The sequence below is a fragment of the Coenobita brevimanus genome, chromosome 76, assembly GCF_032717465.1.
Source record: "Coenobita brevimanus isolate Jiangsu-jjx chromosome 76, ASM3271746v2, whole genome shotgun sequence".
NCBI lineage: Eukaryota > Metazoa > Arthropoda > Malacostraca > Decapoda > Coenobitidae > Coenobita > Coenobita brevimanus.
The window spans coordinates 24064228-24080452 of NC_137029.1; the positions used below are offsets into that span (position 1 = coordinate 24064228).

General features: G+C 43.4%; 1 protein-coding gene across 1 annotated transcript in view; it reads left to right on the top strand.

The window, feature by feature from the left end:
* LOC145408169 (uncharacterized) overlaps positions 1 to 16225 on the top strand; it is a 213681-nt gene that overhangs the window by 182238 nt on the left and 15218 nt on the right. Inside the window, exon 10 of the mRNA XM_080278923.1 lies at positions 9794 to 10130. Coding sequence (XP_080135049.1) covers positions 9794 to 10130 — 337 coding nt within the window. The remainder of the gene's footprint in view (positions 1 to 9793; positions 10131 to 16225) is intronic.

A 16225-nucleotide genomic window follows, 5' to 3' on the forward strand; every position in this document is an offset into this window, starting at 1 on the left:
TTGCTTCGTAAGTAAGGAAACTCTAGAATATTTTGGATGTCTCTGATTTGGTAACTGTTGTTGCTTGGAGCAGGTACCAGCATGTTCTAGAATGTTGGAGAAGCAAGGAGGGTGTTGTAAGAGGATGGGGGAGAGAATAGGGGAGTTTCAGTTTAGTCTGACTTGTGGCCCTGTGAAGTTAACATAACTCTGGAGTTGTGAAGCAGACAGTGTAATTACTTGGTAAAATAAAGACAACAAACACGAGAAGCCTGTGTTATTACACCTGAGTTGATCTTGTGTAAGGATCAGCAGTTGTACACTGAAAGGCTGACCCTAAGAATTTCACTGGGTGACGCCCTTCTTATACTGAACTATTGCTGTTGGAGCCTGTGGCAGTGTGGGGTGTGGACGTAGCAGTGGCATCAGGAGTGGGACCAAAAAGTGCTGCAGTGAATTAAATCTTCAACATGGAACTGGAAGGTGTACAGACAAGAAGCTGAGCTAGACAGGAGGAGGCATCTCTGGCTGCAGTCATGAACAAGCACAAAGTGAATAACTACAAGCACAAAGTGAAGGACAGAAAGAGCTCTAGAAAGAATTCAGTGAATGACTAGAAGCACAAAGTGAAGAAGAGAAAGAGTTCAAGAAAGAACTCAGAGGACAACTTCAAGCACATAGTGAATAACTAAAAGCACAAAATGAAGAACAGAAAGAGCAATATGAATGGCTTCAAGAGTCTTTGCTGGAGCAATAGAAGGAGTTACAACTGAGGATGCAGGGACAGCTAGATGCTTTCATGGGGGAAATGAAGAAAGAAATGCAACAGTTGAAGGAGGAAGTATGCGCTGAGCTGCAGCAGCAGAAACGTGAATTAAGCAATAACGTGATGTAGTGCAGACAGCTTGTAGACAACCTTTTGAAGATAATTAGCGAGGGAATTGTGATGGAATGCAGACAGCATGTAGACGACCAGTTAAAGATAATTAGGGAGAGAATTTAGGCTGTAGAGAAATCTTGCACTGCTGAGCCTCAGGTTAAGTGTACAGGGAGCATATTAAAAAAAAAAAAAAATGGACAGTGTATTGACGAATCCCAAGCATCTAAATGTAGCATTACAGGGTTGAATAGATTGTAGGAGTTTTAAGTCCTGGACTTAATTATGATGACCCAATTTTTAGGCCCCAAACCATTGAAGTGCATGGCTATAATGGGGTTCCAATTAAAAAGAAACCTCATGAATTGGTTGACAAAGTATCTTGGGAAGCATACCACGTGTAGTTTGAGTTACTTGCTGATCAGAATAGTTGGGAGGATAAGCAGAGGGCAGTGCAGCTTGCTACTGTCCTCAAGGGTGCCACAATGGAGATTATTGGCCAGATGTCATTGGAGGAGAGGAACAATTACCAGTCCCTTCTAGAAGTGCTGGTGTGCAGATACGGGACCATGCACCAGACTGAGGTATACAAAGTAAGATTCCGGTCCTGTGTACGGGCTTGAGGTGAATCCCTTCAGCAGCTTGCTCATGACCTAGAGAGTATGGCACACAAGGCTTACCCTGGAGCAGCACCTAACCTTTTAGTTATTCTTCTGAGGGACTAGTTCATTGATGCTCTTGATAGTGCAGAGTTGAAAGTACAAATGAAACTGGCACAGCCAAGAAGCATGCAAGCAGCATTAGCCAGGGCTCTGGAATTTGAGTCCTATGTCAGGTCTAGTACATCCAGTTTCCAGGCAGGATGTAGTGCAGGATTCAAGGCAAGAAAGGGGCAGGTATGTGAAGTGGAGAAATTTGATGGAAGTTGCTGGTATAGTAATGTGAAAAGCCAGGACATAGGAAAGAGGACTGCCACAAGTGGAAGAAGGAACAGGAGAAGGCCGGAGGAGGTTGCTGGTTCTGTGGGAAGCCAGGATGCAAGAAGGAGAATTGTTACAAATGGAAGAAGGAGCAAGAACAGAACAGCTCTAGGAAATCTACGATTGCAACAAAAGGGTGTTGGACACATGATGAGGTTGGACACTTCATTTGTGATTGTCCAAAGGAGAAGGACAATAAGAAGAAGGCTGCAGAAGAGAAAGAAGTGGGTAAATTAGCAAAGGCCGGTGACAAGGGTAAACAACCAGCTGGTTTTTCCGAAGACGCCCCACTCTGTGGATATGCAAGAGAACTTCAGTTGACAGTGTGGGAATAGATGGAAGAATAGATGGCAAGAAATGTTCCCTGGTGATTGATTCAGTCTCAGGGGCATGATGTGTTACGTTATCAGTATCTGCCTGAGTCATCAGAATGAGTGTGGCATAACTGGGCACCATGCAGAACTGAGGGAACCCTTGGATGTCCAGAATGAAGTGGCAGGGCAAGAGGCCATGCTTGCAGTCTGCGTAGTGGAGATGGAGAGTCCGTGCCTTCTTGGTCTGGACTATCTGATGTCCGTTCGGTGTGAGCTGGACTTCTGTTCCTTGAGGCTCAAGGTTCAAGGAAAGTCAGTTCCTGTCATGGCAGTGAGACTCACCAGTTTCGCTGGTGAGGTGAGGGTGCTCCGCATTACAGTGATACCCCCAAGATCAGAACTACTGCTCCAGTGTAAGGTGAGTGGCTCTTCTGACGGTTGTCTAGGGGTGGTGGAGCCTGATGGATGGTGCAACACGAAGGCTGGAGTGATGGTGGGAAGACTTTGGTGGAAATAGGCACAGCTGAAATGCCAGTTGTGGTGGCCAGTTTCTCCCGTGAGATGCAGAAGATCACTGAGGGAGAAATTGTGGGGCTGTGCCAGGCATTGAACCCCGAGTGGCATCAGTAGAAGGCCTGTAAAAGGAGTAGTCAGAGATGGGAATCTGCCAGCCCACTTACAAGACTTATTTTCAAGGAGTTACCAGTGCCTGGATGATTCACATGTGTGGCACTTAGGGCAACTGCTAATGAACTTTGCTGATGTCTTTTTCACCAGAGACCTGGACCTGGGATGCACAGATCTGGTGGAGCATTGTATCGACACCGGGGATCACCACCCGATTAAACAGCCAGCTCAGAGGATGGCACCAGCTCAGCGGCAAGAAATGAAGAAAGTGATGGAGAGTCTTCAAAGTCAGGAAGTGATAGAAAAGTCCAGCAGTCCTTGGGCATCAGCAGTTGTTCTGGTAAGGAAGGTGGATGGCTCAGTAAGGTGTGTGGATTATCGAACCCTGAATGAGGTAACAGTGAAGGATGCTTACCTCTTGCCAAGAATTGATGACACGCTGAATGCTCTGTCAAGTACCAAGTAGTTCTCCACCCTGGACATGAAAGTAGGGTATCACTAGGCCAAGGTTGCAGAGAAAGACAAGGAGAAAACAGCCTCTTCAAACGGGCGGGGTTTATGGCAGTTCAAAGTGATGCCATTTGGCCTTTGCTGCGCCCCTGCTACCTTTGAGCATCTCATGAATCGAGTAGTGGAAGGCCTTCACTGGCAAACAGCTCTCATCTATCTTGATGATGTAATTGTGTTTGGACGAACTTTCAGCCGGGAATTGGAGAGGCTGTCGAAGGTGTTCAACAGGATCTGAGCAGTGCACCTCAAGCTGAACCCCAAGAAGTGCTGCTTGTTCCAGAAGGAAGTGAAGTACCTGGCACATTGTAAGTGAAGGTGGCATCTGTACTGATCCGAAGAAGGTGGCAGCTGTGAAAAACTGGCTCATTCCAACTTGCGTGAAGGAGCTACAGAGTTTCCTGGGTTTTTGTACCAACTGCCGGTGTTTTGTCAAGGACTTAGCAACAATAGCTGCACCTCTGAACAAGTTGTTAGGAAAGAGGCAGAAATTTTATGTGGACTGGAGTGACTCAGAAGGCCTTCCATGAACTCAGGCTTGCATTGGCAAGCTCTCCAGTGTTGCGGTAGCCAGATCAGAGTTAGCCATTCATCTTGGATTGTGACACTAGTGACTGTGGCACTGGTGGAGCTCTGTCACAGAGGAAAGACAGCAAAGAGTATGTAGTGGCGTATTACAGCAAAAAGCCCAGCCCACTGGAGCAGAACTACTGTGTGACCCATAAGAAGCTTATGGCAGTGATGAAGAGTCTTGACTTTTTCTATCCCTACTTGTATGGGTCCTACTTCGTCATCAGGACAGACCATGCAGCACTTAAGTGGCTGAAGACATTAACCCTTACACCGCGGGCATGTTTCCCAATGTTTTGCGTCTCCAGCGGGGTTATTCGGGCTCCGACAGACTCTCAAAGAATATTTGCCAAAAATCAGTTATTAGTCCTAGAATATTAAAATTACATATGCATATGGCACATACCTTCAGCTTTCTCCTGGGATGTTTGTTGAGCCTTCGTTGATTACCGTAGGACTTGTGGAGACCTCTGAAGTTGGGTAACGAAGTCTCCACTTTACACTTCCCGACAACCCGTAATATGATTACCACAGCCAGATATTAACACTGTAAACACTACTTTATGATTATCAAGTAGTTTGGGATCCATACTCCAAATAAAAACCACTGTGAAAGCAATGAAAATTACGAGCGCGTATGACCATCCCACTTGCGCTAGTTCACTGTTGGTATTCTGTCATTTATTATTCATTAAACCTCTCACACTTTATATTTCTATTACTATATAACACTTATATATATCTACAGTCTTTATCCATAAGTTTCCTTCAGTAGTATTAGTTTTTTGTCACTATAGGGATTCAATTTCTTTCAGTAAAATACAAAGCATTCACTTTCTCGTCCTGTATACAGTACTAGCATTGAGAGTGAATGTCACTTTCACCTGCACTCTCATAACTCATAGTATTCAGACATGCTAGAGTGAAACTTTCACTTTCATTACTCCTAGGGTATATACTCGTATTCTTATAATACTACTCATTTACATTTCTATTTACGTTCTCTATTTTATTTACATTATTTACATTTCTATTTTATTTACACTGTGTTATGCACTGTCACTTGAAGTAACTTATAAAACTATTTTCCACTGTTCACGTATATTTACATTCATTACTTTCACTTGCTGTTTATACATTATTTACACATTATTTACAATTCCACTTGCACTGTTTTACTCAATAGAAAGATCGTAGTCACTCTTTTATCAATTGTCAGCCCTTTACCTCTTTCCACACGAGGTTTAGTAGGGGGTAAAGGTCACAGGGCCCTTTGCATGGGGGTGAAAAGTCCCTGAAGTTAGCAAGAGCAAACAGATGTACCTCGACATTGGAAGATGAGAGTGAACTGATAAGGGTGGGCCAGGGATGTGGCCTACCTAGGGAAATGCATTACTGTCAACGTTAGCCTCTTGACAGCAGCTAATATATAGCAGTGAAATGATTGGCAGGAAATCTAGACAATACATTATAAATTAGGTAGTTCCAGGTGAATGTAAATATCACTTAGGCTTCTCCCTTCCCTCCTTATAAGTATATTTATTATGAAAATAGATTACACGGTATATTTCAAGGGGAAATAAACAGAGAAGATTAGCGAACGAGTGCACGTGAGGTGTTGTCAGGTGATAATTAGCCAGTTCCAGGTGTATGGCACTCTCACTTACCTTATTTCTTTCTTGTATATATTATTTGGTATAAGAATAGGGCATAGGGCTTATTTCAATGGATGAAATCAGTGAAAAATTCCAAGGAAAATTTACTCAGCGTAGCACGGCTGGTCAGGCGAGAGGATAGGGTAATGGAGGGGGGGCAGGGAGGGGAGTCAAGAACGGGGAGAAATGGCTAAATTGTCAACAATGGATGGGAGTACAGACGAGATTAGGAGTGCTGACTAGTGTTGGACATTGGCAGTACTGATAGATGATACAAGCCACCACTTGGAAGCCCGGGTGAATTCAAAATAACACAGAATCACAAAAGTGACGCCCCGCGGTATGATCCCTTGCTCCCAAGCGTCACGAAATTGACGCCCCGCAGTTAAGGGGTTAAAGAATCTGGAAGGACAACTGGCATGCAGGGTGGGGAAGCTGGACCAGCACACCTACGAGGTGCAACACCGGCCTGGGCGAGTACATGGCAATGCTGACAGCCTGAGTCATCGGCCTTGTGACCCAGTTTGCAGTCAGTGTAGTGGGAAAGAAAATCATAGCAAGAAATGCAGCCATACTGCAGTGACAGGGCCAATGTCAGCTGAAGAAGACCTGAAGAAGATGCAGATGGAGGATACAGATTTACATCCAGTGCTAGAGTGGCTGCAGTGGAGTACAGTGCAACCATCTTGGGAAAAGGTTTCCAGATTCAGCCCTGTGACTAAAAGCTACTGGAGTCAGTGGGAGCTTCTTTGTTTGAACAACAGACTACTGGAGCGTCAGTGAGAGACACCTGATGGCCTCAGCGAGTACGAGTATTGGCAACTGGTGGTTCCTAAGGAAATGAGGTCTGATAGAAGAGTCTCATAACTGGATCACTAATGGGCATCTGGGAGTGAAGAAAATTCTAAATCGGCTGCAACAGAGGTTCTACTGAAATGGCATGTGTCAGGAAGTTGAAGAATGGTGTCATGTCTGTGATGTATGTTGTGCTAAGAAGGGACCCAAGAAATGTGGTTGTTCCCCTGTTCAGCTGTACCAAGTGGGTGCACAAGTGGAAGGAGTCACAGTGGATGTTGTTGGACCTCTGCCACTCACTGAAAGAGGAAACCGTTATATATGTGTTGCCATGGACGACTGCACTTCACAAAATTGCCAGAAGCCCATGCAATACCCGATCAAGAGGCTGCAACTGTTGCTTAGTTGTTGGCTGACCAGTTCTTCTGTCATTTTGGGATGCCACAAGAGCGACATTCAAACCAGGGGAGAAACTTCGAGTCTGCTGTGTTCTGTGAGTGCTGCAAGTTACTGGGAATCAAGAAGACCAGGACAACCCCACTAAGGCCAAAGTCAGATGGGATGGTAGAGATATTCAACTGGACCCTGGGACAAGAACTGGCCAAGTACTGCATAGAGGGACGAATGGAGTGGGACCAGAAATTACCTGCATTGCTGATGGCATATCGGTCTGCATCTCATGAGTCTACCGGTTACACCCCTGCAAAACTGATGCTGGGCTACGAGTTACATTTACCCGTTGACTTATTAATGGGAAGACCTCCTGGTGAAGAGCTGCCTACAGACACCTCCAGCTATGCAAGGCGTCTTCAGGAAGGGGTGGCTAAGGTACATCATGGAGTCCGAGAAGCTCTGAAGTTTTCGGGTGAATTGATGAAGTGCAAGTATGATGCCTAGGCAAGTGAGGTGAGCTTCAAGGATGGTGACAAGGTTTGGCTATACAATCCTCTGCAGAAGAAGGGACGGTCACTGAAGCTGCAGAGCCCGTGGGATGGGCCCTACACTGTGATGGGCGGCCTGTCATATGCAACAAACCGGGTTCGGGGAGGCCGGAAGTCTCGCCCAGAAGTGGTACACTTAAGTCATCTGTAGGAGTTCCATGGGCCAGGACAGCACAGCTGGGACATCACCGAGGAATCGTGCACACCCATAGCTGATGATGTTGCGGAGGACCGAGGAGCTGAAGCACGAGAAGATGGTGACAGTTTCCCTAGGGAAGAAATGAACCAGGAAGAGGACCAAATCATTCCTGGAATAGTGGACTGTGTGGAGGAGCAGGGATGTCGTCAGAAGCGGCATAGAAGAAGACCTGATAAAGTTGAAGGTTTATTTTGTGTATAATTAGATGTTTTGTTAGGAATTAAGGAATATGTTTGTAAGTCTTGTGCAGCTTTGTTGGGATGACAAAAGGACTAAGGAGGGGATAGTGTCAAGAAGCTGGATTGCTAGTTAGTTAGTGCGGGAGAATTCCTGATGATTCTTGCATTTTTCCATAATGAGTCAGAGTTGCCAGATAGCCTGTTGCTGTGAGTGGAGGTACTTTGTAAAGTTATGCATTCAAGTTTATTCTCTTAATATTTTCTCTATAATGTTATATTTAGGTGTTTATTAAATTGTGTAATTTAATTTCAGTTTGTATGCTAAAGAATTTAGAGTGCTGTGTAATGTAAAGGAACTCAGGAATATTTTGTATGTCTCCGATTTGGTACCGTAACTGTTGTTGCTAGGAGCACGTACCAGTGTAATGGAGCCTACAAAAGTCCGTGTTGCCCAAAGGCAAAGCGAGGATCCTCTCTTTGGCTCAGTGGTAACATGTGCACATATGGAGCACGAGGGCCTGAGATCGTATCTTGGCCAAACAATGTGAATAATTTGTTAAGTTTCATTTCAGTTATTACACCAGCACGTCCTAGAATATTGGAAAAGCAGGGAGGTTCATAAAAGGATGGGGGAGAGAATGGGGAGAGAATAGAGGAGTTTCACTTTAGTTTGACTTGTGGCCTTGTGAAGTTAGCGTAGCTCTGGAGTTGTGAAGCAGACAGTGTAATTACTTGATAAAATAAAGACAACGAACACGAGAAGCCTGTTTTATTACACCTGAGTTGATCTTGTGTAAGGATCTGCTGTTGTACATGGAAAGGCTGACCCCAAGGGTGCGTCCACACGTGTGCTCAAACAAGTGTTGGCAACATGTAAGCAACACAGTAACGAACATGCTGCAAACATGTTGGGAACAGCAGCGTCCGGATCATGTTGGCAACATCATGATGAAGTCTCAGCTGCCTTGTATGAACACACTTATCAGATCACCTCTGCTGCCAGTGTTCGAAGCTGCACTGGAACATGTTTGCAAACATCTGTCCAAATACTGCTGCAAACATGTTCCTGAACATGTTGCCAGCTGTGTTGCCAACATATGTTCGAGTTCGTGTGTGGATGCGCCCTAAGAAGAACAATTCACTCGATGATGCCCTTCTTATACTGAACTACTGCTGTTGGAGCCTGTGGCATTGTGGGATGTGGACATAACGGTATGTAAGTTATAGATGTAACTACTATTCTTGTTCAAAATTGCCGTATGTAGCATTGTAGCCTAAGCTGGTGGTGGTCAAACATCAACTCGCCTTTTACCTACAGGTTCTTTGCTCCATTAAACAAGCATTTACGAAATGAGCAGATTTCTATAAATATATCTACTCAAAATGCTAGGACCTCCCATGTAGTTTTTATTGATTTTTGAGTGAGACAGAGTTTGTGATGCTCCCGTAGCTGTTCAGTTTTTTATGGATGGATTTGTGAGAGAGGTTACAGCTCTAGTTTGAGAGAAAGGAGTAGGGATGCCAGTCAATAATGAGGAATACCATTCTGTATTTCATATCTGATTTCTGTAAATAAAGCTGTGTTGCTTGCTAATAGTGAATAGGATCATTGCAAATCATTGTAGAGTTTTGTGAATGTTAGTGGTGTGGTTTGAAACTAGGGGCTTTTAATCACTTAAGTTTTTTTATGGAGACCTTTTTGCAGTGAAGGAGTTAATGAGAGCTTTACCTACTTAACCTTTCTGGTTTGAACAGTTTCCCAAGCAGCATATAGTAGTCATATAGTATCAAGAATATAACATAAATGGGGTCTTCATGTTATTGGGATTAACTGATGTCAGGAAAGTAAATATAGCCAAAAGCACAGTGAGAACAATATAAGCCCCTCCATTTGTATGGCTTTGCTATAAGAGAGGCAGTATAATAAGTTCATTGTATGACATGTGGTTAGACATTCATTTTTGCCTTTAAATTGACAGCAAATTACAGAAAGTGCTTATTAAAGCTCTGTTTTGACCTGTAAATCTTAGTGCCAGTTTCTCTTAGTTTGCAGTACTAGGCTAGTTGTATGGAGAAAGTTGTACTAATTTGGAGTAGTTACCATACTTATAATAAGGACTGACTGTCATAAGACATGTTGATGTTTACATTTATTTATTTATTGTTTCAGCACATCATGCATGTCTTCTTTCCGAATGAAGTATTGAAGCAGCAGTGGGTGATGCAGCAGCTACGAGTGAATCCATCACTGCTCGGTAGATGCCTGGGTAGGAGGGACGTAAGTGCCATGTGCTCCTTTCTCAACGTCGTGGCACACAGCTACACTTTGGCATTGGGTGAAGAGCGACTGGCTGGTGTTAGGATAGGCAAGATTGGATTGTGTGCTGAAGATAAGAGCAGAATCATGGAGAAGATTGCTACTGATATTGTTGCTGATATTTGGCCCAGGATAGACACCGCATCATTGGATGTTGTGCGACAGGGAACGGAATCTTTTAAAGATAGAGGTACCAGCTCTGTATTGTAGTTATCTACTTTTTCTTTTTTTTTTCTTTTTTTTTTTTTCTTTTTTTTATATAAATAGTGTAGAAGTATAGATTAGAATAATGTATGCATGGATGGCCTGACCAGGGAGGAAGAGGGGGAGGGGGTCAGCCCTCCTCAAATGCATGGCTCAGAGTTAGTCAAACGTTCACATAATTGGTCATAAAAAGAAGCAAGTTGCTTTTGTAACAAAAAATGGTGCTGGTAGTTTAAAGCAATCAGCAGATGAAAATTGATATTGATTTCCATATGCTGCACTGGTTTTACCATAAATTTTAGTTTCATTAATCCCTCAAGTAACTGAAGATTATTTAAGTTCTGCTTAACTTCACCTTGAGCAGGTTTTACTTCAGCTCTAGCAGGATGTTTTTTATATGATAAAACTTTAAGAGAATAATTAGTTTCTTTTGTGAAAGTAAGAAATATATCAGTATTGTATTGACCTGTGTGCAGTGCTATATTAATAGAAACTAAGCATTATGTAAAGAACATATAGATTAATAGTGCTAAAATTGAGTAGGTGAAAGCTTGAAACATTTTGTCCTAAAGTCAGTAGCAGAAATTAAAACTTTTACTTTTTTTTTTGAGTTCTTAGTTTCTTTTAATTCCTTAGTAAATAAATGTTAAAAAAGCACAGTTTATAAATTTTTTGTCATTTTTATAATCCTCATATGTTGGTCAAATACAAGAGTAACAGTTAGCAAGTTGGTCAAAACTAAGGTTAACACCCCTTGCCCTCCCCCAGTCACCTTCCTCATGTCATTCCTAAATGTATGAACTGCATGCAGACTTAAGCTTAATTAGTAAGGAATTGAAGTGGAGGGGAGAATGCATTGAATCCTACCATGAGACTTAGTATCAGCACATCCTGAGTAAGCATGAGTAGTTTTTTGGCTTATATTTCATTATTGATGGTTATATTGGTGGTAGGTGGTGGCGACCATCATCCACTCACTTGATGTAGTGCTGCCTATTTCTTCCTTATCCACATTCTTTTTCTGTGCCTGCGCTCCTCTCTTCTTATATCTCCCATCTTTCCTGTTACTTCTTATTGCTCTTCTTTCCTTTACAGGTGGCTTTACATTGAGTGACAAGCCAAATGGTTTCCTGTAAGCCAAGAAACCATTTACAGTACAGCGCTGGGTGGTAACCATATAACCAACCCATGCGTGCTCCCTACGTGTCAACAAGTGGGTTGGTGGAGGGTTAGTGCCTCTCCCCATAAAACCAATAACTCAAAGTCAAATGGCCACCCCTTAAGGGATTATGGCATCTGGCAATAGATAGATAGATAGATGGTTATATTGAGAAATGGTGACTCCCAGTGTGATGTTACAGTGAATGGAGAGAGAGAGAGAGAAAGAGAGACTGGGACTGGTGAGAGAGTTTAGATACCTGGGTACAGTTATAGAAGAGAGGAAAATGTGCAAAAGAAGTGGAAAGTAGAGTGACACAAGGAAGGAAAGTAGCTGGTGCTATGAAGGTCTTGATAAGAAACAGAGGCTTGAGTGTTCCAGCTGCACAAGGCTTACATGAAGGAGTGTTAGTGCCAGCTTTAACATATGGATATGAGACTATGATGTGGCATGAAAACGAAAAGAGTAAGAGCATTATAGATGGGACTGCTGAGGAATGTATGTGGAGTACAGAGAGTGGATAGGATACGGAATACAGTAATCCCTCCACTATCCGATGTAATAGAGCCAAAGGCATGTCTGGAAAGTGGTCCTGTCCAGAAAGTGGGCCCCTGCCTGCTGGACTGGTACTTATGGACCCTAACCCAGCCTAACTTTGAAAGCCACCTAAATAACTCCCTACCATACATGCATAGCACCTATTTAAACCTGTTTAAGACCCTATTCACACCAATAATGACATAAAGCATGAAATAAATGAAAAGGAACCAGCGAATGAGAAATTAGAAGTGAGTATGGAAAATACTTGGCAGTGTACAGGGTACTCACAGCACGTCTGTGGCCGCCTCCTCTAAGGCTCTGGTTGTGGTGAAAATGCTCTTGAAGCAGTAATCCAGTGTTGTGCTACACTTAATTCTTTGCACTGGGAGTTATAATTGTTTAACACTGCACATTGTGTTCTTAACTGCGCCAGGCCAGTTTCAACCACCACTTTTGCACTCCACGCTTAATCCTTTGCACTCTAAATTCTAATTTCTTAACACTGCACAACACTGTAAATTCCCATGTGGCCTAGTTGCGAGGTATTGCAGTTTATTCACTGTTTATTCACAAAAAAAAGCATGTGCAGCATCCATTGCGATGAACATCTACCCTCGACGGTTGTTGACAGTAACTGGGGACAGGGTTGCCAGATCTGAGCTCGGCCACATTACCAAACTCCTAAATTTTTGTTACCAAATTTAACTTTTCATTACCAGATTCTTAAAGGAAGCATTTATTCTTCTCTAATTATATGTACAAATGGAAATAATCACTCTCATTATAATCAGCAGCATGTTTATTTTTGTGCTATGTATGCTAGCAGATTAATCAAAGAGAGCAGGCAGTCCACCGTCTCCATTCTCTATATCATACTGATTCACTACCAAACTTCTCAGTACCAAATTGGCCCACATTTTGTAATGAAAAATACCAAATGTCAACCCTGACTGGGAAGGGGAGAGGAAGGAAGGGGTGAAGGGGCCGTGCATAAACAACAGCTGTTTGGCATCATGCGGTGCCGTGCGCCAATTTCAAATTACGGGTGGGGAAAAATTCAGATTTTTTTTTTTTTTTTTTTTTTTTTTTTTTTTTTTTTTTTTTTTGGGGGGGGGGGGGTTCCGAAGGTCCAGGTCCACAATGTCCGGTAAGTGGGGGGTCCAGAAAGTGGGTGTCCGGATAGTACAGGGATTACCGTAAAGTGATACGTGAAAGATGCGGAGAGAGGAAGTCTGTGGACACCAGAATCGAAGAGAGTGTGCTGAGATGATGTGGTAATGTGAATGGATGACAATAGAGTGGTGAAAAAATCTGAAGGAGGGAGGAAGTGAGGCAGGCCAAGAAGAATGTTGAGGGATATGGTGTCGATTGTGTGAGGAAGAGAGTTGTGAAGTTGGTGAGGCTAAGGGACTTACAAGAGACCAAGCTAGATGGATGAATTTTGTGCGATGAAGTGCATAACCAGGGATTTGGCTCCATTTTTTAACCTGTGGATTGTGAGCCACAGCTCAGGCTGGGTAGTGTTGCATTGTGAGCCACAGCTCAGGCTGTGCTGGTCGTACATCACTGTAAACAACTTGACCCCTACGCAAACTTACGCATAGCGCTACACAAAGACGGGGAGAGAGAGAGAGAGAGAGATTTTTTTCTTTTCACCGGATGATGCCCTGGATGTTTATCTTCACGTTTATAATAAACAAGAACAAAAAATTTTTTTTATTTTTATTTTCATTTTTTCATTACTCCCGTATGTAAAGTTACGCATGGCCCTGTGCAGAGACAGAGAGAGAGAGACTTTTTTCTTTTCACCAGATGATGCCCTGGATGTTTGTCTTCATGTTTATAATAAAAAAAAAAAAAAAAAAAAATTTTTCCTTCGTTTTTTGCACACCACAGGGTGGGGGGGGGGGAAGGTAATTGCACAATCCACGGGTTAATGTGACAGCGTTCGGATTGGCTCTGTCAGGTAGGTATATGTGAAACTACAGAATGTGGTGAAATTTTTCTGGCATATCTGATGGAGCCAGGATTTCGAGGGCTTGAGTGATGAGTGAATGGAAGTGTGGCCTATTGAATTTGCCAAACTTTGGCTTTCTGGATGCTGCTGCTCCTCACCCTACCCTAGGGTGGGAAAGGAGGTCCGGATGATAATGATGAAAAAAGTACAACTTATGGGTCATGGTGGTTTGTATATCCTAGATTTTTCTAAGGTTGTGTTAGGAAGAATACTGCCACCGTATTCCCTGCGTGTCGTAAAAGGCGACTAAAAGGGGCGGGGTGAGGGGACTAGGGACCCCCTCGTCTGTTTTGTAGTTCCTAAAAAGAGACAGGCCAGAGAAAGGGATGGGGGATGGAGTTATCCCCGTACCCTGAAGATTGGGTCTATGAATGTGCGTGGATGTAGTACGATTGAGGCTAAAAGGGAGGAGATTGGGAGAATGTTTGTGAGAAGAAAGTTGGATGTGTTAGCTTTGAGTGAAACGAAGATGAAAGGGAAGGGGGAATCTATGTTTGGAAGTGTGAATGGAAGATTGTCAGGTGTTGATAGAGGAAGGGCAAGAGAAGGTGTGGCCTTGTTAGTGAGTCCGGAAGTTCAGCAATGTGTGATTGAATGGAAGGAGGTGTCATCGAGACTGATGTGGGTGAAAGCGAAATTTGAACGTGAGTTGTGGGTGTTTGTGAGTGCATATGGGCCTGGTAGTGAAAGGGATGAACAAGAGAGGGAGTCTTTCTGGAATGATGTTGATGAGTGTCTGCAGAGTTTTGAAGCTAATGTGAATGTGGTAATGATGGGAGATCTGAATGCTAGAGTGGGAAATGTAGCAGTTGAAGGTGTAGTTGGTATGCATGGTGTGCCTGGAAGAAATGAAAATGGGGAACGAATGATAGCGATGTGTGTTGAGCGAGAGATGGTGATTGGGAATACGCAAGAAAGATATTTATAAGTATACATGGGTGAGACAGGAGGGTGGAAGGGTTGTTGATAGAGCCTTGATGGACTATGTGGTTGTGTCTAGGAATGTAATAGGAAGATTGTTGGATGTGAGAGTTCTGAGAGGGGAGGGTGGAGGTATGTCTGACCACTACCTGGTGGAGGGAAAGTTAAGAGTAGGAAAGAGATGGATGAGAGCTAGGAGGGTTAGGTGTGGCAGGGAGGTTTTGAAAGTGAGTGAGTTGGATAAAAGAGAGAAAAAGATAGAGTATCAGGAGAAATTGAAAGATGAGTGGAACGCAGTGAAAGATCGGGAAAATGGCAGCGTGGAGGAGGAATGGCAGTTGTTTAAGAGTGCTGTGGTGGGGCATGCAGAAGAGGTGTGTGGTGTGGAGACGTGTGGGTGGTGGTGTAAGAAAAGGAAGTGAATGGTGGTGCGAGGAAGTAAGTATGGCTGTGGCAGAGAAGAGACGTGCATAAGGAAGTGTGGCTGCAGAGGAAGGATGAGATGTCATATGAAAGGTATAAGGAGAAGAGGAATAGAGCGAGAAGGGCTGTGCGTGATGCTAAAGTGGCAGCAGATGAGAGGTGGGGTAGGCGGCTGACAGAGAATTTTCAGCAGAATAAGAAAATGTTTTGGAAGGAGGTGAAAAGGGTGCGAAAGGGAGAGTCTGGGAAGGAAGAACGAGTAAAAGCAGAGGATGGAAGGGTGTTAATTGAGATGGATGCAGTAAGGAAGAGATGGGCAGAGTATTTTGAAAGATTGTTAAATGTAGAGGAGGAAAGGGTGGCTGAGATTGTGGCGGATGGAAGGGTGCAAGGAATAAATGTGTTGGGAGAGTTGAATGATTCTTTGATCACGAAGGAAGAAGTGGAGAAGGCAGTAAAGGAGATGAAAACAGGGAAAGCTGCAGGTATGGATGGGTGTGCTGTGGAATGCCTGAAGGGTGGTGGAGTGACTATTGTTGACTGGTTAGTAAGATTGTTGAATGTGTGCTTTGAGAAAGGTATGGTGCCAATTGACTGGGCAAGTGCTTGTGTGGTCCCGTTGTATAAAGGCAAGGGTGATAAGTATGAATGTACTAGCTTTAGGGGTATAAGTCTGTTGAGTGTTGTAGGTAAGGTGTATGGTAGAGTGTTAATTATGAGAGTTAGAGAGGGTACAGAGGGAGTGATTAGTGATGAGCAGTGTGGCTTTAGGAGAGGGAGGGGATGCGTTGATCAGGTGTTTGCTGTGAGACAAGTGTGTGAAAAGTATTTAGCAAAAGGCAAGGATGTGTTTTGGGCATTTATGGATTTAGAGAAAGCGTATGATAGAATTGATAGGGAGGCTTTGTGGACTGTTTTAAGATTGTATGGACTTGATGGTAGGTTACTAAAAGGGGTGAAAAGTTTTTATGTAAATAGTAGAGCGTGTGTAAGAGTGGGAAATGCTGTGAGTGATTGGTTT